Genomic DNA, 20,846 nt, shown 5'->3' with positions numbered 1-20,846 from the left:
CTTGGATGGCGGATACGGCCAGCGGGGTGCCGCTTGCCCATCTCCATGTTTGGGGCAATCGAGCTTGTTATGGTGCCAAGCAATGCGTGGAAGCCGAAGCAGATTATTTATGTGAACCTTGTTCTGACTCTCCTTTGCTTTGCACCGTCACTTGCACGAGGCTCGCTGTACACAACGAGGGTCAGTGCAGTAGGGTTGTTTCAAGTGTGTCACGTGCCAGTGGGTGCTACCGAAGGCTAAGCGCTGCGTTGCTTAACTGCGGCAAGAACGGCCTCTGTGCCTGCCTTATGACTACGCGTTCACTTAATTTGGACCGCAATCAAAGTCTTGTGCTACTGAAGAACCAAGATAATGCTAGCAGCTCAAGAATTTGGCTATGGACGGTGATACCTTACAAATTCTTCAACATTCGACTGCCTCTAAATTCTCGGCTGACACTCATTTCCCGCGTCGATGGTGTCGTTGTCGGATTTCGGCATCGCCAACTGGAGAGATTCAATATGCTCTTGTCTAACCATTGCAGCCATCTTGTTGAGACTATTGTCTTCGACGATGCCTGTCCCATCCTTCGTGAGATGGATCACAACTTCATCTCCGAACAGTGTAGCTAGCTCTTCCATCGGAAGGTTTCTAGTCTCCTTGATGAAGAAATAGATGATAACTCCGCAAATCAGGCAGAGGCACATGTATAGAATATACATTCGCCAAGCGCTTTAACATTCGTGAGCCAATGCCATGATAGATCGTGAAGGGGGGCACTTACATGGTCTTGAATGCCAAAGCACTTGGAGTAGTGTAGGTCAGAGATCCGACAAAGAAGGAGAAGAAACAAAGGCTGATACCCTTGGCACGATATGCCGTCGGCCATATTTCCGATGCCCAGATGAACGCCGGAGCATCAACTAGTTGAAAGGTGAGGATATACAGGAAAAGGAATAGCAGACATGCTGCGAGACCGCCCTGGTTGTCAGTGCCAATATACTGACTTTGTAAGACGGCTTGGACCATTACAAGCACTGCCAACATAGGGTAACCGTATACTATATTTTTGAAATGTAGCCGTTAGTGACTGAAGGTCGGCGGGAATAACTTCGAATACGACAAACATACGCAGCAAAGTTCGTCTTCCAACTCTGTCGACAATAAAGATGCTCACAATAGCCATGCTGGTTCCGAGCGTGGTCCAGATTCCTATTGGCAGTGTGAGATTTCAGCACACAACATTCGCGCAAGCATGACTTACCATACATGACTAGTGGCAAGACACCACCGAGACCGAGACCTGCAAATATCGGTGGAAGGTAATTCGAGATACCGATAATCTATGCTCCAGTCAGCAACAAGGACACGAGTCAAGAGTGGGAGACACCAACCCCTGTTGATGGGGTTGCAAATCTGAGCAGTACGTCAGTTTCTAGATTTGAGCACGAATTTATTTCAAGACGTACAGCAAGAACATCCCAAGGACAGCCCTACGTCGAAGAGATCCTTTTCTGAAAATCTGGACCCAGCCAACTTTCATTTCTTCATCGTGCTCCACTTGAAGCACAATTTGCGTGTACTCAGCGTGAGCCATGCGGTCTTCTGTATCACCAGGTTTAAGGTGCAGACGGCGCAAAACATCATAAGCTTGTTCTTTCTTACCGCTCCAGATTAGATAGCGAGGAGTTTCTGAAGCGATAAGTTAGGAAAGATTGTTACATATATATGGAATTAAGTCACTCACCTGGAATGGTAGGCAGACTGACGAGCAGAAGAAGTGGCGGGATGCAGGCAAGCGCAAGAGGCACACGCCATTGTACGGTTGCATTAGCGTAATAGGTACCAACTGCAATCCAGGAGCATCTGCACAGGGGAATTAATTAGTTCAGTCTTCTGTAAGGTTCCGGATTGCCCTACACGAAGTAACCAGTTCCAAAGCTAACGACGGTCAAGCCAGATATAAGGCCTCGGTGTTGGGGAGGAGCTACCTCGTTGAGATAGAGCGGAACCAGGGCCAAAATCATCCCCAATCCAAAGCCTTGAAACAGACGCACCACTATCAGCATAGCCACACGAACCGATGCCGCCGCCAATGCAGTTCCGATGAGGGAGGTCATTCCCGCAACTGCAAGTGCAATCTTTCGGCCATATTTATCGGCGAGTGGGGACTGTGCCAGAGAGCCAAATGCTGCACCAGCAGTAAACAAAGCGTTGACTGCATCAAGAATGCGAGCGGTATATGTGCTTGTTGGATCCAAGCCGAAGTATTGATAGAAGCCCGGCTGGCCTTGAGCTGTGACAAAGACTGAGAATCCGAAGCCGTAAGAGAAGCCCGCGAACGATATGACAGTGTAGATCCAGGCGTTGTAGAGACTGGTAGGAGCCATCTTGTGTCTAATCTAACGCCCCAAGAACTTGTCAAAAATAGACTGAGGTTGGGCCGGGAAACTTTGATGATGGGGGCAGAATAGCGATATATATTGTATGAGGCTATGTGTCACAGGTCTAGTCACAGCGGCCCTCACTCCCCACGGGGAAGCTCACAGAGATCAGTCAGTGGTGGCGAGAATACTCTAGTCTCTTACAAGTCTGTGGGTGGCGTTGCCGCGGCTATGGGCTCGAAGGAGCAAGTTATCAGAGTTTAACCACCACTGAACAAAGTTTCAAGAGATGGACCGGACGAATATATCGAAAGCGACCAGATTGCCATGGTTGCCATGGCATGTGGTCATGTGCATTAATTACTCATGCAGATGAGAGCCGCCTTTTTCACTCGGCATTCTGCTACTAGGTTGAGATCCCAAAAGTAGACGAAGACCAATTTTACAGTTTATCTTTGGTACAATCGATTATCTGTGTTGCACAGAGTATCCACTATCAAAAAGCCCGCTTGTTTCTCTTTCTTCATGGAACTGGTTCTCAAAGAGCCCGAACTCAGTCAATGTCCAGGGTATTTGGCTCGACAAGGACCAGTGCTCTTGATGATCTGTATGGTCAAAAGTGCTGCTTTCACAGTCGAGGAGCGTCGGGTCAAGCTCGAAGGTGTTTGTGGTATTTACCAAGAAAATCTCATTCCCCATTGCATCAGATTCACCGCTATACATGTCAATAGGCGTGGTTGCGCCAGACGAGATACCCTGCGTCTCAGTTGACGTGGCTAAGGCGAAATCTGGTGGTATCGGCGAAGCCTGAAGCCCAATGACCCTTGCTGTTTCCACCTCAGGCGCACGTATCATGTGTCCAACGATACGACATGTAGAGTCCGCTATCTGCCAAACCTCCCTTAGACTCCAGAGTCCTCTAATACACTGCTGTAGATGCTGTTCTGAGGGTGCTGCAGGATTTGTGCATGACTTGTCCGCGGTTTTCATCTCGACCAGAAAGTAAGCAACCGCCGCTCCAAGGCAAGTGTTGGCTACCGGAGGTAGGAAACGGAAAAGATCCCTTTCCCGTAAACCTTGAACAAGTTCAGCAGTACCGATCGCGCATTTCCTTACAATAGGTCGGGACTTTTGCTGGAGAAGGGTTCTCGAGATTGTTGCTTCACCTCGAGATAGGCTCAGCGGTCTATGGAGCGCTTCGGTAACCAATAGGTGTAGCATCTTGAGATAAGATTGATGGAGATAGATAAGCGCTGTAGTTGGTGTATCTGGTTTTCCTGATTGCGGCATTTGGTATAGTTGATGCAGTTGAGTTCGCCACCTTTCAAGCTCACTCTCAAGGCTGTCGACTCCTTTTGAATCGAAACCTGCAATTTTCGGGCTGTACAGTGTCTTCGGACCACTAGTCGAGCCGCCGAATACCTGGAGGACATAAAGACTCTCCACAACCCTACCGTTGATTGAGGCAAGTTGGATTTGGGCGATACAAATTTGCGCTAAAGCGACTTTGCAGTCGTAGGTCATCGCGGAGAGGGCGTCCTTTACCGCAGGAATGGCAGTGGTCGGTGCGTGAAGATCGAAATCATCCAGTATCAGCATGGGAATGTGGATATCTATATCCCTATAACGCTGAGGTCTTCGCGCAGAAGTTGACAAAATCCGGTCTCGAAGATAGCAGCACCAAAACAGCCGCCGCCAAAGCTTCCTGGTCTTGAAATCTTCGTTCAGGTATGTGATCCTCTCACTCAAGCCCAGAGTTATGCCTAAAGAAATGCACACGCCTGCCCAGTGCCATGGGTCTTTTTGGTCGCTTTCCGCAACGTACCAGTACGTATGAAGTAACATAGTCTGAATAAGGGTGATTCGATCAACCTCCCAATCGAAATCGTAAAGAAGCTGCAAACGGTCAGCACGGCTCCAACGATGCTAGGGCGATAACTTTCCTTGATTTTTTGATAGAAGAATGCCCTTGCACTTCGACGATCGTCAAACCCAGCTCGATGCACATAAAACTCATCCACGAATGCGGATCCCGCGAACATAACAGCATGGAACAACATGAGGCTGATTTGACATTGACCATCGCCTTCCAAAGCTTGGAGTAAATCATCCAGACAGATGACCGGCAGGAAAGGGTGGCTATACAGGATGAAGGCACGGAGAAGCTGATCACGAAGCTCATCTTCGGGAATAGACAGAGCACCTCTATGCGCCAGAAACTGCAAGTCGTCGTCATTAACCTTCCGTCGTGGAGGAAGGATATATAAAGGAAGATTTGCTACTTCCGCGAAGGTGGACGGGCTTGGTTGTGCTATCTCATGGAGAATGCCGCCCTGTCGTCCATAATTGATACCTTCCGCGTGGCTAGGAGTCTCATCAAGCAAGGCCTGAGTAGATGCAGCAGCCGTAGGTGAAACTGAGTCTGACGATAGCGGTCGACACGGTACCCCGGTCGCTGTGTCACCGACGACATTTCCAGAAGTCGGCTGACTCAGGTTTGTATGCGCTCGAACAGGAAAACAGGAAAGCAAAGCACCATTTTGTGTTCTCAACGTGGGAGTACTTGGATCTTGGCGAAAGTCAGCCAGTTCAAGGTCAGGGACACCCGCATCGCGGCGGCCTTTCCGTAGTCGGTATCTTCTGCTTCGTCGACATTCCGTTGTCTCACAACTAACACCATCAATTCTGCAGTTGTGGCATGGAGCACCGAACAAGATCAGATCGCATTTGATTTTGCGTTTCCGGCAAGCACAGCACGCTTGTGATGCTCTCGTCTGTTTTGATCGAGCAGTATCATTTCCTCCTCCCCTGAGCAAGCTACAAGTGTCGTTATCCATCCATGCTAGTGCGAAAATCTTAAGGAGCGGTGCATCAGAACAGGGCTCCTCTGGAAGGAGTGGTGCGAAGTGAACGTTGAAGAACGGACTTCATCAGAGGCATGGTCAACAGTCCCCATGGGGAGGACATGTCTACAATTTCTCCACATCGGCACACCCCACAAGGTGGATTGTGGCCAAGCAAACGAAATGGCCAGTACGATGTCATCAGTCTTTGATAGGCATGGTCCTGGCACGGAGTATGCGTGGTCAGAACTGTTAGTTCTGACGGTGGCGTCAAAGCGTGTGCACTAGCACTCTTTCGGCTTATTTGCCATGGATATCAACCGCGTAATGGGCTCTTTCATGACGATTACCCGCGGGAATTTATTGTGACACGGCAAAGACATTCTGTGAGCTACTCAAGGAACGTCCTGTCAAATCAAATGATTGGCTCTGTATCAGGATGACCTGATGGAATCCTGGGGCTGAAGAATGAATTCGAATGGGACTGTCGACGATGTGTACACCAGGGACCATGGAGTACTCCACAACGAGACCACGATCAAAAGAACCCCACAGCAACATGGTCTAAGATGTCACGTATTGTGGAGTATCATATCTGGAGTTTGGCATCCATTAGAAATTAATGGAGAACAGCGAAACTCACATATCATACTTTGACCGTCGACGAAGTCATAACCGCGGCTACCACAAATCGAGATATTTGTTATTTAATTACATCGGACAAGAAGGAAAACCAAAGTGGGTACTTTTCAGAACCAAATCGCCCACCTCGTCCTCAGACAGAATTTTGCAGGCAGAATGGCTTTCTCTAACTGCCACCAGCACGTTAATGGCGTGTCGAACTCTCACTACGATGCCATCGTCATTGGTGCTGGCATGAGTGGTATAAGAATGTTGCATGACCTCAAAAAAAGAGGCATCGATGGTAAATGCTTCGAGGCTGGCTCAGGCATTGGCGGAGTGAGTAAACAGTTGTGTCTAAGTTCTAGGCTGTGCTGATAAGAGATCGTGCGTATTTAGACTTGGTACTGGAACCGTTATCCTGGAGCAAGAGCGGATAGTGAAAGCTGGGTGTACATACTCACATTTCTGGAGGAAATTGGTATGGACTACAAATGGAAAGAGCGCTTTCCCACTCAGCCAGAACTTGAGCGTTATGTGAGTCCTACTTCTTCCTTCCGCTGGAATGACGATGCAAGAACCTTGCAGCATGGTCCTCTTCGGGTTGCGTCAGTCCATGCATAAAACTAACTTGAGTCCACAGCTCAATGAAGTGGTAGACTATCTAAAACTCCGTGACAACTTTGTGCTCAATACTCGCATTGGCTCGGCGCATTATGACGACTCGAAGAATATTTGGCATGTAACCACATCCAAAGGCGAAAAACATACATGCGACTTTCTTATTACTGCAGCTGGTCCTCTGTCGACCCCGCTGAAGCCGCCCTTCCGAGGCCTCGATAGCTTCAAAGGGGAGTACTATCAAACAGCACTTTGGCCAGACAAGAAGGTGGACTTTACTGGTAAAAGAGTTGGCATCTTCGGCACCGGAGCGACTGTAAGTCGATGTCTCACTTGGAAAAATGATACTGCCAGCACCTTCAATCTCAACATTCTATCACTGCTGGGAAAAGCTAATGAATGTTGCTAGGGCGTGCAACTGGTTCCATTGATCGCCCATGCCGCCAAAAAGCTCACCGTCTTCCAACGAACGCCCAATTATGTGCTTCCTGGGAGAAACTTCGTTTTCTCCGAAGGCCAAGAACGCGAGCTCAAGCAAGATTTCAATGGGATAGCTAAACGTGTTAGGGCGCAGCCATTTGGTGGAGACATGGGATCAACGACCAGAACCTTCCTGAATGTGAAGGACAAAGAAGCCCTCAATCAAGCTTTCGATTATGGATGGGAGCAAGGAGGATTTAGATATATCTTCGAGACTGTCAACGACATGCTGACCAATGTGGACTGTAATGAAGCAGCCAGCGAATTTCTACGGAAAAAGATTCGAGCTCTTGTCCATGACCCTGTTACGGCCGAGACGTTGTGCCCATACTATCCGCTCATGTCGAAGCGGCCACCTCTAGGACATTTCTACTATGAGGCATTCAACCGGCCCAACGTCGAGCTCGTGGATATCAAGAAGGACCCGGTCGAGGAAATCACCCCGACTGGCCTGCGAACTCTTGCAAGAGAGTTTGAGTTGGACATCATCATTTTCGCAATAGGTATGAATTCTTTCCCATTCGCTCCATCTTGAGATTGTTATCATACTCAAGAATAAATCAGGCTTTGACGCAGTAACCGGCACGCTGGACTCAATCGACATACGTGGGAACAAGGGTAAACCCTTGAAGGCTCATCTAGAGTCCAACCTCGCCACCGCCTACGGCATTACCACTGCTGGATTTCCCAACCTCTTCATGGTATTGGGGCCTCAGTCTGTGTGGGCCAATCTCCCCGTTGTCATCGACAACACCGTCGACTGGATCGGCAAAACAATGTCTCACATGCGCGAGAGCGGCCACAAGCGCATTGACACGAAGACTGAGCTTACCGAGAAATGGAAGGAGGAAGTGGACAAACAATTCTGGGGCACGCTGTTAGGGCAAGGTGCGAGAGCCACCGGAGCGTGGCACGTCGGCGGCAACGTGGAGGGCAAGCCTCTCCGTTGTTATTGGTATTTTGGTGGTGTCCCGGCCTATATCGAACATTGTGACCAGGAAATCGAGTCTGGCTATCCCGGATTCATCTTTTCGAATCCAATTGAAGCACACTAGGCAAGCTCCTACATGAGTTAGCATAAATCACAGTATCAATGAGGCCCCTTGAGCTCCGCATGAGGTGGTCAACAGTATGATGAAGTGAGGACAAGATTCATATAGCTGAATCAATACTACCACTCGCAAGTGGTATGATATCTGGCGTGGCTTACCTAGCCAACACCCAGACGCCAACTAAGATAAATGCTCCTTGAACCATTCACTCCCCTGCTACTCCGCAGCATCCATAGCTTTCTTATTCTTCTCGCTACTCCAATCGCTCCAGAGGGCGAAACCATGAGCTTGATCGTCATAAATCTTCACTTCGGGACGCCGATATACTTTCCCTTCTTATTCATTCGCGATGATCGCCCTTTCCCCGAAAGCAAAGGTATGATCAATGGATCGGTCATCTCTAACCATGGGGGTGCGCTCCATGGCAGTTTGAAACAGTGACATCGTCCCTGGACACGGAACTTCTCATTCGAAACTCGAGAAATGGAGCTCTAGAGCTTCAAAACGGAGCCTTGGCACACTGGGTCGTAGAAAGGTGTCATATTGCGCAGCGTATAGGATCAAATGACTCTAATAGTACGCTCTGTTCCACTGCTATGCCTGCGCATAGTTGCGGGTACTTATGCCCCTCGAAAACCCTCCTAGTTGAGGGTCAGTAGCCACTCCTGACAGTCTATTTTATGATGAAATCGCCTGAGCGCGGTGGTTTGGTAGTCAAAACCGTTGTCTATGGAAGGAACGATAATTGGGGTCGGCAATGCGCGGTCTTTTCACGGTCTATTCTATATAAAGTGTTCATAAGTCCTTGTCTATTGCCATTTAAGCATGCTCGCAGAGGCGAATCCTATGGTCTCCAGTCCGATGTTCTCGAACATGTGACTAGGCCGCTCTTCGATCGTGGATTGCATGCTGAATATCATAGTCTATAGAAGTTCACAACTTTGTCTATACACCTTCCCCATTCTTCAACGCTCGCACCGTAGCTAAGGCCGTTTCTAGGCCTATGTGCGCGTGATAAAAATACTTGTGGCTTGATTGTCTACTGGCCTGCCCGCGGAACGTTCGCAGCCTTGATGACGTGGCTAAACGTTGCTCCACCCACGTGCTGGAAGATTTTGGCGATTTCCTGGTTTTTGCCACTGCCTTCAGTCCGAAGATCAAAGCCAACTATCTTACTGTATCAATCTAACAATTCGTCGATGGTTGGCACGCTGGCGGCCTTTCGATTTTCATCTGTGCATGGGGGATAGTGGTAGAGGGAGTATGGACGGCCGATCTTGTAGGGTTCGTTCAAGAATGGGCTGAGCGTAAAAGCAAGGTCCACAGAAAAATAGCTAATCTTGGAGAGTTCCCAGTCTAGGTTACCAATGACACGTGGCTCAGTTGGATGGAGAATCTATTGAGCCTTGACTAAACTAGACTGTTTGCCTTCAGAGGTCTAATTTACCACGTTGCCAAATTTAAAGTCACCGTGCACAATTGCGGCCGATTTCCCGATAAGTGCTTTCGAACGTAGTCTATCACCTCGTCGAAGCCTGCATGTGCGTGCCCGAGAATTCCACCCGTCGTCTTTGTGTTTGATGACTGCCTGTGCTTCAATGGGCGAAAAACGTGTTGCACTGTAAAAGTCTACATTTTTTCCATAATCTTGAAGCCCAAGAGAGTCCGGGTCTAACGAATGGAACCATCCGAGCGTTTCGATCAGAGAAAACCAACTAGACTGGGTATTTATGCCAACTTGTCCCTGTACACTCTTCATTCCGCCGTCTCCATAGGTGGGCAACTTGGAGCATAAACCTGCATAGTAAGTTTTATATTTCCAGTGGTACCCTCCTCTTCTTTCAGAGTCTGGCTATGGACAAGTGTTGGGCGCAATAAGCACTCGTTCAACATCGGGAAACCAAGCTTTCTTAAATTTTCTGCGATTGCAGCGTCCGCAGATGTGAGCTGCAGAATCCAAGATGCCCTATCCGGCTGCGCCTTATTTGCGAACTGGGATTTTGCATCTGCGAAAAGCTTCGGAGACCCAGCACCAGAGCCCAGAGTAGAGAGCCTTGGTTCTCTAGGGTTTGGACGTGCTGCTATGGATCCACCGCTCGCATACCAGACACACGCGGCTCTGGCCTCTGGAAGGGTGCACGCGATCTTCGAAAATATCTATCTACATTTAATACTAATTTTAGAATAATGCTGTGTAATATCGTTGCAGAAATAACTTGATGTCCTTGTGATCTGTAAGCGTAAGGTGGTACGTGCATGAGAAAACGGGGCCTGACCATCAGACAAAGAGAATCGTGGACCTAGGAAGAGGACTGGAATCCTCATTCCCTGGTTGAGTGCTCGATTCATCCATACTCAGAGCTGAATACTGCAAATTATAGTGTGCAGACGGGCAACTTTAGATACCTCAGCTATATGGGAGAGATTGTGGAGAAGATGAGCGTAAACTGATATAGAGTAATACTAAGTTGACGCTAGCCACATTTATATACAGATAACCATTACCCTGACGACCTAGAAAGCCTCAATAATTTGAGCCAATAGTAGTCTATGCTGCTTCGAGCTGCATCAAGACAACACAGATGACTTGCAAGTTGGAAAGCGAGAATTTTCGATGCCGCGAACTCAAGCTGCCTTTGCAAGGGAGGACCAGCGCATCCACCGCAATCAGCCGTCTCCATTGGCTGAAAAAAATTACCCAGGTCGTTGACTGGGTTGTGGCCTGCCAGAGTCGAGAGGTCTTGCCTAAGATGCACATGTAAATGGATGAAGAGTCGGGATCCAGCAATCCAGAGCCTTTGCCTCGGTCCTTGCCAAGATTGCCACGACCACATTCGGCTGTACAGTTACCATTTTCCGTGGGTCCGCGCAGCCGGAAACACCAGGAGATCCGGGCTCGATATTTTCCACGTGTCTCCAGTTTAGATTTCTTTGTATTTGTCCTTATTCACCGTCGCCTTCAGCACACTCCTGTGCTGGTCTTTCGAAGGGGTAGTCATTCCCAGGTGTAAAATTTCGGCACGAGACTGGGTGAAGGGAGAAGTGCTTCCGAAGTTTGGAAGCTCTCAAAGAGCCTCTTCCTCATGGAATATCGTAAACAAAAATTCAGGAACAGGCTCACATTGCTAATGCGGCCAGTGGTAGTTGTACGGTTTGAGGAAGTCGAGAAAAGCATCCCCTCGCCGTAGATTTCTTGACGTCGCGTGCGTGCTTCAAAAAGGATCTCCTCGGCTGGGATTAATTAGACTGGCACCTACCTTCCCAGGTACACATGTAAAAGTGCTTTTGAGGAGGCGGAAGCGCCAAGAGCAAGAGCGGAGGAGTAATAAACCTCTTCACGTGGGCATATGTATTCAATTTCCCAAAATCCATCCCAGATCAACTCAGGACAAACCCGCCGGGCACCCGTCCTTGGGGGCAATAGGAAGGCGTGTTGATGACGGCCGGAAATTTCACATCCTCTCTCTCGACGGCAAATATTCCTCCTCGATCGGGTTCGCGACAAAAATCCTCCGCCAGGGTTTTCCCTCCCTAGGACCGCCTGTGATGCAGGGGCTTCTAGGATTAGGTTTTTGCTGATTTGGGCTTTTTCTTGGGTTTCGTTTTGATTATTGTGTGAGTTTGTAGGTCACATGTATATATGTGTTGCAACGGCAAAAGGTGAATCGCTGACTTCAGTGAAGAGTATATACAGGTCCGGCCCGTCGCCGTCTGGGCCGTCGCCGTCTGGCGACGGCTCGATTATTCTGGCAACCGCTCTCAGCGGCGAACACGAGCACGTTTGCGCGTAGCGAAGCTGTTCTGTTTCCAAGACGAATTCCTTCTTCACTTCTGCACCATCGATCTTCCCCTCTCAATCTGGTCCATCTGATCCTAGTCCTTGGCGGTGTGCAAAATAAGAACGCATGCGAAGGTTGTCTTCATGTATCACCTAGGAAAAAGGTCTCAACTTTGACAAGGCGGGCGCACTGTGCCCAGGGTGAGAATAGGAGGGGACTATTGATCATCTGATGGCTCACGTTACTCAGTGGAAAGTTATTGAGCATTGTAGATTGCAGACGCATCTCGGAACGCCGTGATCGAGAGCGAGGGATTTTTCCGGCTTGGTATAAGGCAATCTTGAAGAAAGTCATCTAAAGCTGAACGAAAACCACCAGACAGGCGCTGCCAACCCGTTTATTCATATTTTAGGTATTTACGAAGCAGGAAATTCCCTTCACCCAGCCTATGAAGAAATCATTGTATGAGAGTTGATATAGGAAATGGACATATTTCCAGAAGGCAAAAAAGTCGAGCAACTCTCCGCGCGTCAACCACAACCCCTTTCACATACAAACATACCAGGAGCCGAGCTGACCTATATTGAGACGCGACACATCCTTCTGTTACGGACCAGACGAGAGCCGGTTCTGAGGGCTGACTTCGGTACCTACTTCTAGCTCAACTCCAGATATCAAAGATTCGCAGTTACTCCAGGCTGAATGCTTTCGAGAATTGCTGACAGCTCACTCCAAACCTTCTCGGATGCTTTCTTTCCATCGCTGCTTCGTGGGAACGGCGCCAGTGCGCTGTCATCAGCCTTGCAATCGCTCATGTATTTGCCGTGGGATCCACGTCCGGCCGCAGCACTGGCCACTAGTGTCCGGCTTCCTACTTCGGTCGTCCGTGGGAGGCGTATGAAATACATGATTTTCAGCACGATATTGCCCTCGCGACCAAGCGCGGAACGACAGAGTCCCGGGTTGAGGTAGTTGAGAATGACACCAGAGCCATCAAGCTTGGGCGCAATTTGTCGAATTGTGAGGACTTCCAGTAGTTTACTCGTTTGGTACCGCTCTTCGTGGTTTGTCTTTTCCTTGTTGTCAAGCGCATCAAAGATATTGGGTTCTTTCCACTCCGGGAATTTGGTCCACCCGTGGACTTCGCTGGAGACTATCACGAGCCGCGGTTCGGTGTTGAATCTCTTGGCTGTTAACTTGAGCTTAGGGAGGAGGAGCAGCGCGAGTAGAAAGGTGCTGATCACATTGACGGTGATCGTGCGCTCGTGGCCTTCGGCCATAGACCAGTATCTTGTGGCTATACCGGCATTCTCAAGAAGTACGTCGATGCGGTCTAGATTTGATGCACGTTCAGCAAAATCTTTGACTGATTCTAGACCGGAGAAACGCAGATGTTAGTCTCAGAGCAGAGATCTTTGGAGATTTGATTCCGATGACGGAGCATCCGAGGAGAAGTACTCACCGTAGGAGGAGAGGTCGAGCGACCACACCTCGATCACCGACTTGCCACAATTTGTGGTACTCTCAATATCCTTCTTTGCTTCCTCTCCTGCCTCAATGTTGCGGACGGCTAAGACGAGTTTTGAGACACCTAAACGCGCAAAGTGTCGAGCTGCTTCCTTGCCCAAACCAATATTCGAGCCTGTCACGATCACAGTCTCACCAGCGAACGATCTTGTTGGGTACACTGGTCGGACAAATAGTTGGGAGTAGAGAAAGCCCATAGTGAGTGCGGGAGGAAAGTAGTCTGCCCTGAAAGGTGGCCTTGATGTCCAGTTTCCTATCAATGATGGAAGTACGTGAGTTGAGCGAAAAATAGAGCGAGACAGACACTCATTTATATTTATAGCACAGTCACAAATTCCAACGGGCATGCGAAGTGCAGCATTAAAGCCGCAGATCCTAGCATATCGCCGGTATGATGAACTTCGAAGAAGATGGGTCTAACCTGAATTGTGTTTCTTTAGGTTCCCTCCGGTTAGCACACTTCAACAGTAAGGTTTCTCTAATTCGCCTTCTCTATCAGCTTGGGTTTGCAAAACTCTCATTCGGTGAAATACTCCAGGCTGTTTTCTTGGGGATAAATTGAGGCGGGCCTCATTCGTCAAGCTTCTGATCGTGGAGCGGGGCCAAAATGCCCATTCCATGTTACCTGTTGGACGCCCAGCTCGGGATTGCGGGTACGCTGGCGTATCCGGTCTGGGGCAAGAAAGAATGTCTTCACAAATCTTTCTGCGAACAAGCGGTACTGGTGTACCCGAGGGGCGCTATTCCCAACAGGGCGAATCCTTAGCGACCTTTTAGCCTCATGAAAGCGTCATGGACTCATGGTTGGCTGGCTACGTGGCTGGCGGCTTGCAAATGTGCGCGCAAACAAGGAGTTGTTCAATCTTGTGACAAATTGGTATCATTCGACAGTATTGAAACGGATAGTTGAGACTTAATCGCCGACAAACTCCGTACAAATAATGCGCATCTTTCTCTGAGAAGAAACAAGGCTGGAATGCCCTTTAAGATTGGCGGTCCCCTATGGAACCAAAGAGGGCAAGCCTTATCGCCGAAACGGAATAACATTTGCCCCGCCCCACATGATATTCCTGGAGAAGGCAGATACGTTATGGCGTACTCCATGCTCGTTACGGCATTAACAAACACACCTGTCACATCTGATTCTTTGGAGTAGCTCGGTAAACATAATTGCTGCTGTGCCCAATAAGCTCATTCTCGTCTTCACAACTGCACTGGATGGCTGTTGTCTCTCTAGAGCGCAGATCTCCCATCTCACGACTTCACAAGTAGTCGAACGGTCATCAGTGATCGAGAGTCTGCACCGCACAAGGATGCTAAGCAGTTTATGTCTCTTATCGCCCAGGAAGGAGATCAGAATTGTAAGCTGCTGCGGACAGGGGGAGAGGGAGAGTTCATGATGGGGTTTGGTCCTTGCGTAATTTGCTCACCAAGGTCCGAGTGTATTAGTTGTGATGATGAAAGCGACAAAATATATGCGGGTGCATGCCGAGAAGAAGTTATTATTTTGTAACCAAGTAACTTCCCGTCCTCATGAAGAGGAATTATAGTATTGTTGTCCTAATGCTTGAAACCCCGCAACGACTTGGGCGCTGCTTATGGCAATGCTGATGACAGACAAAAGAACACTAAGACCGCCCACAACAATCACTGCCCAGAAAGCCCAATATCCCACGGTATCTCTACGATCTTTCCAGACTTGTCGTAAGTTTCTTGGCTTCTGCTTCTCCATATACTTTTGCAGCTCGCGAAGTCTTTGACCAAATATAGGGTAGGAGGAATAGCGTTCCATCTCATCAAGACTGGTCGACCGGGACAGTTCGAGGAGGTAAGAAATGTGCATCCAGAAATCCAGTGGATATGGCGGACCTGCGTTGAGCAAGTCGATGAGTTTCCCTGCTGTGGGCCGTCTGAGGGGAAACGAAAAGGGGTTATAATTGTGCAAGAAGTGCCAGTTGTGCTTTCGGTTGGGTCCACGATGTCGCTTCCTATCAAGCTCGGGGCGCAAGCTGAGAATCGAAGGCGGAATCGATGCGCGGAGATAGTATTTCAGAGCTTGACGAGCAGAGGATCTCTTGACATTAATTCGTACCCTTGGAGCCCCTAGCATGATGCTTTCAAGATCATGGAGGACGATGCCAATGTCATCAGAAGCGGATCTGTGGAAATGTTTGCGAAAGAATCGGTCCAGGAAACGTCCATCTGGATTCCCAAAGATTATACGGTAGCTCCTCTGGAGTTCTCCAAGCAGTCCCGTAGAGATTGTGGAGTAGTCAGACACCCTGGTAGACTTTTCACGTTCCGAAGTTGGGTCTTGATTCATCCACTGAGGCCAGTGCGTAAATAGTGGCGATTGTCCAAGGATACTCACATCCCAAAAGAGAAGAAGGGTTTTAGAGCTGCGAACCAAGCGAAGATGCTGACTATAAAGGTGAGTCCAGGCAATCTTGAGACCGCCGAGATCAGTCAAGGTTTTAAAGCATAACTCCTTTGGTGAGAAGTGAAGAGCGTCATCAACACTTGGCAATTGAGAGTTTTGCGGAGTCGCTCCTCGAATGTAGTTCTCATCGATCACATCAAGAATGAATTGGTTCAGGGGCTCATCGACGGACAAGGGGAGTTGTTCTGGTAGAACGGCGACATGATTCAGGCATCGAAGAACAGTCCAAATGCGGCCAAGACGTGATCTCACCTCTTTGGCTGGATCCTCAGGAGAAGGTGAATCTACGTCCGTCTGCTTGCAGCGTTCATACAGCTTAGACATCGTGTAAGTTTGTTTAATCGCCTCGCCAGCGCCAGACAGATTGCTATATTTTTTGATATCACCGGCCAAGTCCTGAAAGAAACGGCCGACTTCAATAATCAATTCTGTACCTGGACGGATTCTTCCCGATGCGTCCTTGATACGATGCAGTTTATACCCATAGGTATGCTCCAGTTCACGTAAGGGAAGCGTTTGTGGTAAATTTTCAGGCCAGGTGCTCTCAAAATCGAAAAGTGCGTCCAGAAGCTCATCCCGATAGTAGCCAGTAGTAGCGATGCATCCGTGTGGGCCATCGGCGGTCTTTCCAACAGGATAAGGAAGATGCTTTTGCAGTCGATTCCACCAGTGGTAAGGATCTATCCCACTGTATTTCCTTGTTTTGTCATATGCTTCGAGCTCCTGCCGGTATGTGCTTGAAGGGAATGATATATCTGTGCCTTTGAGCACTTTGAGCTGCTGCGTAGAACTTTAGAAAACTTACATTTATAATCGATCCAATGTTTGAGACGTAGCATTTCCGCATTTCGACGCTCAATATATCGTTGCTTCGCCAGTTCATTCTCCTCGTCGAAATCCCCACGAAGTGAAATTCTGCAAACAGGAGCATCGACTGGGACCTCTGTGGTTGAAACTGTGGCTTTTGTCCTCTTGGAAAAGTGATGTTCAACTCGATCAACTGGCTGCACAGGGGCAGTCGACAAGATTGTAGAAGGAGGAGACGACGCATGGTCACGAGCACAGGCCAAAGGAGAAGAGGCATGAAGCAAGCCTGTAAGCTCAAGTATAGCGGCGCGTAACGCACGATTGGTCTCAACTAATTCATCCATCTGAAGATGGGTCGAGGCTAAAGATGAGTCAAGATGCTGGGTCGCCATTGTCATTGACAACGCCCAACAGCTGAGTTGTCAGGTCCAAGGGAAATTTGCAGAGCTGGAAGCTTTCAGCCTTATCCTGGGGAAACATGATCATTTTGTTGCTTCTTGACAGATCGGCTTTGACAAGGTTCCGTTCAAGGGGCCAGAACACGATGGCGTAGTCTAGTCTCAAAGCTGACCACAGCATAGGCGAATTAAACCGCCCTCTATGATTAGTGCCGCCGGAATTACGAGAAGGATGGATTGGACCAATTAACATGTGCGACATATGGTCTGGATGGCTTGAAGAGTCCGTAAAGTCCGGTTCTTCCTCACTCCTCAAGGCGAGTAAAGCCCATCTGGATTACGGAGAAGTGTGATTGATAGATTGAGAGTTGTTTGGTGCCTCGTAGTCATTTTCCGGCCACCTGCAGCTTTGAGGGAGGGATGGACTGATCAAACAACGTGATGAAGTGGGCTTGGCACTCTTGTGCACCTGGGAGAACATGGGTTAACTTGTGCGACATATGGTCTGGATGGCTTGGACACTCGCCGCTTTAAGGCCTGGTCGTCCCGGAGTTAAGTTTCTCCATCGCGGGATGACATAACCATCCTCATCCGGAGATAGCAAATTAAAGTGCAGTGAAGTGAGGCTGCTTCACTTGTCAAAGAGGAGGCGACGGCAATCTCTGTTATGTTTGCTAATCACTATGGGCATCTGACGCCGACTGACAATGGTGCCTTATCGTAAGATATAATATCAACATCTTTCAACTATCTTCATTCGCAATGAGTTCCACCTCTGTCTCCCTCGGCGATTCCTTTTCTCTCTCACCTGGCTCCGACTTCGAACAGACTCCACCCAGAATTCAACACCACCATCAACACCACCGCCGCCGCGACTGGTCGCCACCTCCAACAGCCCCGGCCGATCCAGCAGGACCAAGCAACAGTTCAAGACCTGCGCACCCTCCCCGCCTGCCTTCTCCCCGTCTGTTTCGTGACTTCTTCAGTGCGATGAGCGACACTGCCTCACGCAGACAAGCCACCCTACCCCCAGCAAATTATTCCGAAAGTATTCAAGACGTCAATCGAGCCCTACAGTCTGCAAATAGAGCCTTGCAGAACGCGCAAGAGGCCTTTCAGATCCGCAGATCCAGACCTGACCGTCAGAGTCTTGTGGACTTGACCAGCAGTAGCCCACCGAGCGACCCCGCTGAAGTCAATTTTCTCTCAGAAACCACCCACCCCCAAGACCCTCGCCCACACCGAACAGGCCAGCTAAATAGCCTCAACGAGCCAGTTCACACCTTTGGTGCTTTGGATTTACCTCCCATCAATCTTGGCAACACCGCCACGCTCCTCAGGCTGTGGCCCGTCCGACTGCAGGACTCAGAATCTGCCATTCCCATCCCGTCTGACGTGCGTCGGCTACAAGAAGAAGAGGCCATTCATCGGCAGAGAGAAAACCACAACAACTGGCAAAGGACTCAAGCAAGGACTCGTGAAAGAGAACGCATCCAGGCCAACCAGACACAGAGCATGTCCCCCTCTGCCTCTTCTTCGTCATCTCAACCCGCTAGTCGTCCCAGGTCTGCAATTCAAAGAGCAGAGGATCCAGCAATAGAGTCAGTCGATCTGACCGAGGTGGATGACAATGTAGGTTTATCTTCAGCGCTCGCAAAACAACGACAAGATGCAATTCTAGCACAAAATCCCGGCACGGAATCTGGGCGCACAAAATTGACCGCCTACAAGTGTCCTGTATGCATGGACACCCCGACTGACGCCACCTCCACCGTCTGCGGCCATGTTTTCTGTCACCGCTGTATTATCGACACCTTGAACTGGTCCATCGATCAGCGACGCGAGGACATGCCCACAAATCGCAAAGTCAAGGGCGTATGCCCTGTCTGTCGAAAACAGCTGGAGCTGAAAGATACCGGCACTGGACGACATCTCATACCCCTCGAGCTAAAGTTGATGATGGTGTCAAAGCGTAAAAGAGACCAGGACAAGGAGGCTACCAAGGGCAAGGGCAAACAAAAGCTGGTCAAAGCGGGAACTCTAAGTGAAAACGATGAAGACGATGCACCTGAGCGGAAGAGAAACAAGGAGAGCACCTGGGCACGCAAGGCGAGCACGCGAGAGTCAACCGAGGATGCTCTCTGGGGCGAGTTCATACAGGAGCCGTGAGTTGTGGGTGTGTTCTTGTTTTCTCTTAGTTTTCTTTTGATACCCACGAGTTGCGTGAGAGCATGACAGCGTGACAGCGGCATGAAATAATGAATTGACGGACACAATTGAGCATGGCGTTGTTTGGTGAGCCAGAGGCCAGGATATCAGCAGACAGTCACCCAGCAGGTCTGGCAGACGAGTTTGCCGTTTCGGCTACAGAGCACCGGGCCGGCTTTAGATACACGCCACGGCGAAAGCAGGTTGATACCGCTCCTAATAATATTGCGACCACGACCAAGAAGATTTCTTCATTAAAATGGACATCCATGTATCACTCGCTTGGGTAACAGCATTACATGGCGGCTCACAGTTCATCGAACAAGATCCAATCCATCCTTGGAGCCATACGAGCAACCTGCTTGCTCTCCACAGGTTTCGACTCAAGAGGCTGGTCAGTCTGGGAAGGTCCTCTTCATTGCCTGCTACGCCAGCTTTCTTTGCGATGCCAGGACAACGCACTTTCTCGCACTGGATAGATGTGCCGTTGCCATAAACCCTCAATCGAAGGGTTGGCGCTCGCTCTCTCCCCATGCGAACCTAAAGTGCTCCGAAGATGGTAGCAACCTGACGTTTGATTTTTCGAGCCTTTCTCGTCCGCGTAGTTTCATCGAGTCGAGGCCATTGGTCTGCAATGATGCAGGCTGATCAGGATCTTATGCTGATCTGGCACGCGCTCCGCTGGTCATGGACTGCGGTTTTCGCATTGAGCCGGACGAGAACTGATCAGCAGCTATTTTGCTGGACCTCATTTGGACTGCTCAGTCAGGCTAGCCCCCAATGAGATGTGTTTCTTGATTCTTCCGGACTGGGCTCTGTTGTGGAAGCACCAGGGGCGTCTCAATGCATATTCGATTTACGGGTTCGATCATCGTCTGAATAGGGGAATCAAATCATGCCCAACATGTCTTTTTCAAACCGAGAATCTCCAATTCCACTCTTGTGACGATGTTTCTTCTAGTGGTTAAGGCTCTTAAGCTTGAAGGTGAGTCTTTCTTTGGGTGTGGCAGCATTCCACCAATCACTAGATCTGCCGATCATTGATCAGCCTTGAATCTGTGCCGCATCGCCAAAAGCTTACCTGCGTATCAGAACTACTTCATCTTCTTGCATATGGAACAGGCGCACATGCGCTTTGAAGACACCGACGTAGAACCAACACATCTCGCCTCTTGGACAACTCAGACCAAAACATCTGTAGAAATCTGGGTCATGCATGCGCCTTAGGTGTCTTTCAAAAGCCGTCGAAGTCGAAAAATTCAGCCTACGCATCTTGCAACTTTCGAAAAGGCACTCATATCTGCCACGGCAGCCATTCTCGTGGCTCCTGTGCTTGTGTTAATAGGGAGTCCGCCCCATAATTTGATGAAGAGACTTACCTAGCATCCGTCTGCTCGGCGAATAACATTCCACATTTCTTGCATGCATCAATCGTTAACCTTATTTGATTCCATGGAGCAGGGTCAATTGCTTCTACGGTAGTAAACGTAGCGGAACCTGAGACACCATGTTGCCAATTTTTCTAAGGGGTGGAAGGGCTAGGGTGTGCATCGTCTCCAACAACCGAGAGGTCTATATCAAGGGTTGTACCCAGGGCTGGTAACTTGCTTTTGGGATGCTGTGATCGATCAAATACAACAGCGTCGGTTGGGGTTGTGCCATTTCCTTGTTTAGAAGCCTGGTCAGCCTTTGGGGATTCCGGGCCAT

At 49.2% G+C, this 20,846-nt stretch overlaps 7 protein-coding genes across 7 annotated transcripts; 2 read left to right on the top strand and 5 right to left on the bottom strand.

Annotated features, from left to right (window-relative positions):
• Nucleotides 1–1,432: 1,432 nt before the first annotated feature.
• On the bottom strand, nucleotides 1,433–2,369 carry A1O9_10321 (uncharacterized protein; the record flags this gene model as incomplete). Its single annotated transcript, XM_013400482.1, has 3 exons — nucleotides 1,433–1,671; nucleotides 1,727–1,845; nucleotides 1,900–2,369. 3 exons carry the CDS (start codon nucleotides 2,367–2,369, stop codon nucleotides 1,433–1,435), a joined length of 828 nt encoding a protein of 275 aa, XP_013255936.1.
• An 843-nt stretch (nucleotides 2,370–3,212) lies between these two features.
• On the bottom strand, nucleotides 3,213–5,167 carry A1O9_10320 (uncharacterized protein; the record flags this gene model as incomplete). Its single annotated transcript, XM_013400481.1, has 2 exons — nucleotides 3,213–4,259; nucleotides 4,286–5,167. Coding segments are annotated over 2 exons (1,929 nt in total), but the record flags the coding sequence as incomplete, so codon positions are not given.
• Nucleotides 5,168–6,004: 837 nt separating this feature from the next.
• Nucleotides 6,005–7,983, top strand: A1O9_10319 (uncharacterized protein; the record flags this gene model as incomplete). Its single annotated transcript, XM_013400480.1, has 5 exons — nucleotides 6,005–6,166; nucleotides 6,227–6,364; nucleotides 6,471–6,764; nucleotides 6,858–7,431; nucleotides 7,493–7,983. 5 exons carry the CDS (start codon nucleotides 6,005–6,007, stop codon nucleotides 7,981–7,983), a joined length of 1,659 nt encoding a protein of 552 aa, XP_013255934.1.
• Nucleotides 7,984–9,271: 1,288 nt separating this feature from the next.
• A1O9_10318 (uncharacterized protein) lies at nucleotides 9,272–9,694 on the bottom strand (the record flags this gene model as incomplete). Its single annotated transcript, XM_013400479.1, has 2 exons — nucleotides 9,272–9,376; nucleotides 9,428–9,694. Coding segments are annotated over 2 exons (372 nt in total), but the record flags the coding sequence as incomplete, so codon positions are not given.
• Nucleotides 9,695–12,433: 2,739 nt separating this feature from the next.
• On the bottom strand, nucleotides 12,434–13,483 carry A1O9_10317 (uncharacterized protein; the record flags this gene model as incomplete). The annotated part of the gene is made up of 2 exons (XM_013400478.1): nucleotides 12,434–13,131; nucleotides 13,222–13,483. The coding sequence occupies 2 exons, from the start codon at nucleotides 13,481–13,483 to the stop codon at nucleotides 12,434–12,436; spliced, it is 960 nt and encodes a 319-aa protein (XP_013255932.1).
• Nucleotides 13,484–14,817: 1,334 nt separating this feature from the next.
• On the bottom strand, nucleotides 14,818–16,925 carry A1O9_10316 (uncharacterized protein; the record flags this gene model as incomplete). Its single annotated transcript, XM_013400477.1, has 2 exons — nucleotides 14,818–16,481; nucleotides 16,532–16,925. The coding sequence occupies 2 exons, from the start codon at nucleotides 16,923–16,925 to the stop codon at nucleotides 14,818–14,820; spliced, it is 2,058 nt and encodes a 685-aa protein (XP_013255931.1).
• A 768-nt stretch (nucleotides 16,926–17,693) lies between these two features.
• Nucleotides 17,694–19,100, top strand: A1O9_10315 (uncharacterized protein; the record flags this gene model as incomplete). Its single annotated transcript, XM_013400476.1, has 1 exon — nucleotides 17,694–19,100. One exon carries the CDS (start codon nucleotides 17,694–17,696, stop codon nucleotides 19,098–19,100), a length of 1,407 nt encoding a protein of 468 aa, XP_013255930.1.
• Nucleotides 19,101–20,846: the final 1,746 nt, after the last annotated feature.

Source organism: Exophiala aquamarina (assembly GCF_000709125.1).
Source record: "Exophiala aquamarina CBS 119918 chromosome Unknown aczIA-supercont1.13, whole genome shotgun sequence".
In the NCBI taxonomy this organism is placed as follows: domain Eukaryota; kingdom Fungi; phylum Ascomycota; class Eurotiomycetes; order Chaetothyriales; family Herpotrichiellaceae; genus Exophiala; species Exophiala aquamarina.
Note: the sequence above shows the minus strand (reverse complement) of the source record. Positions and strands in the feature narration are given on the sequence as shown.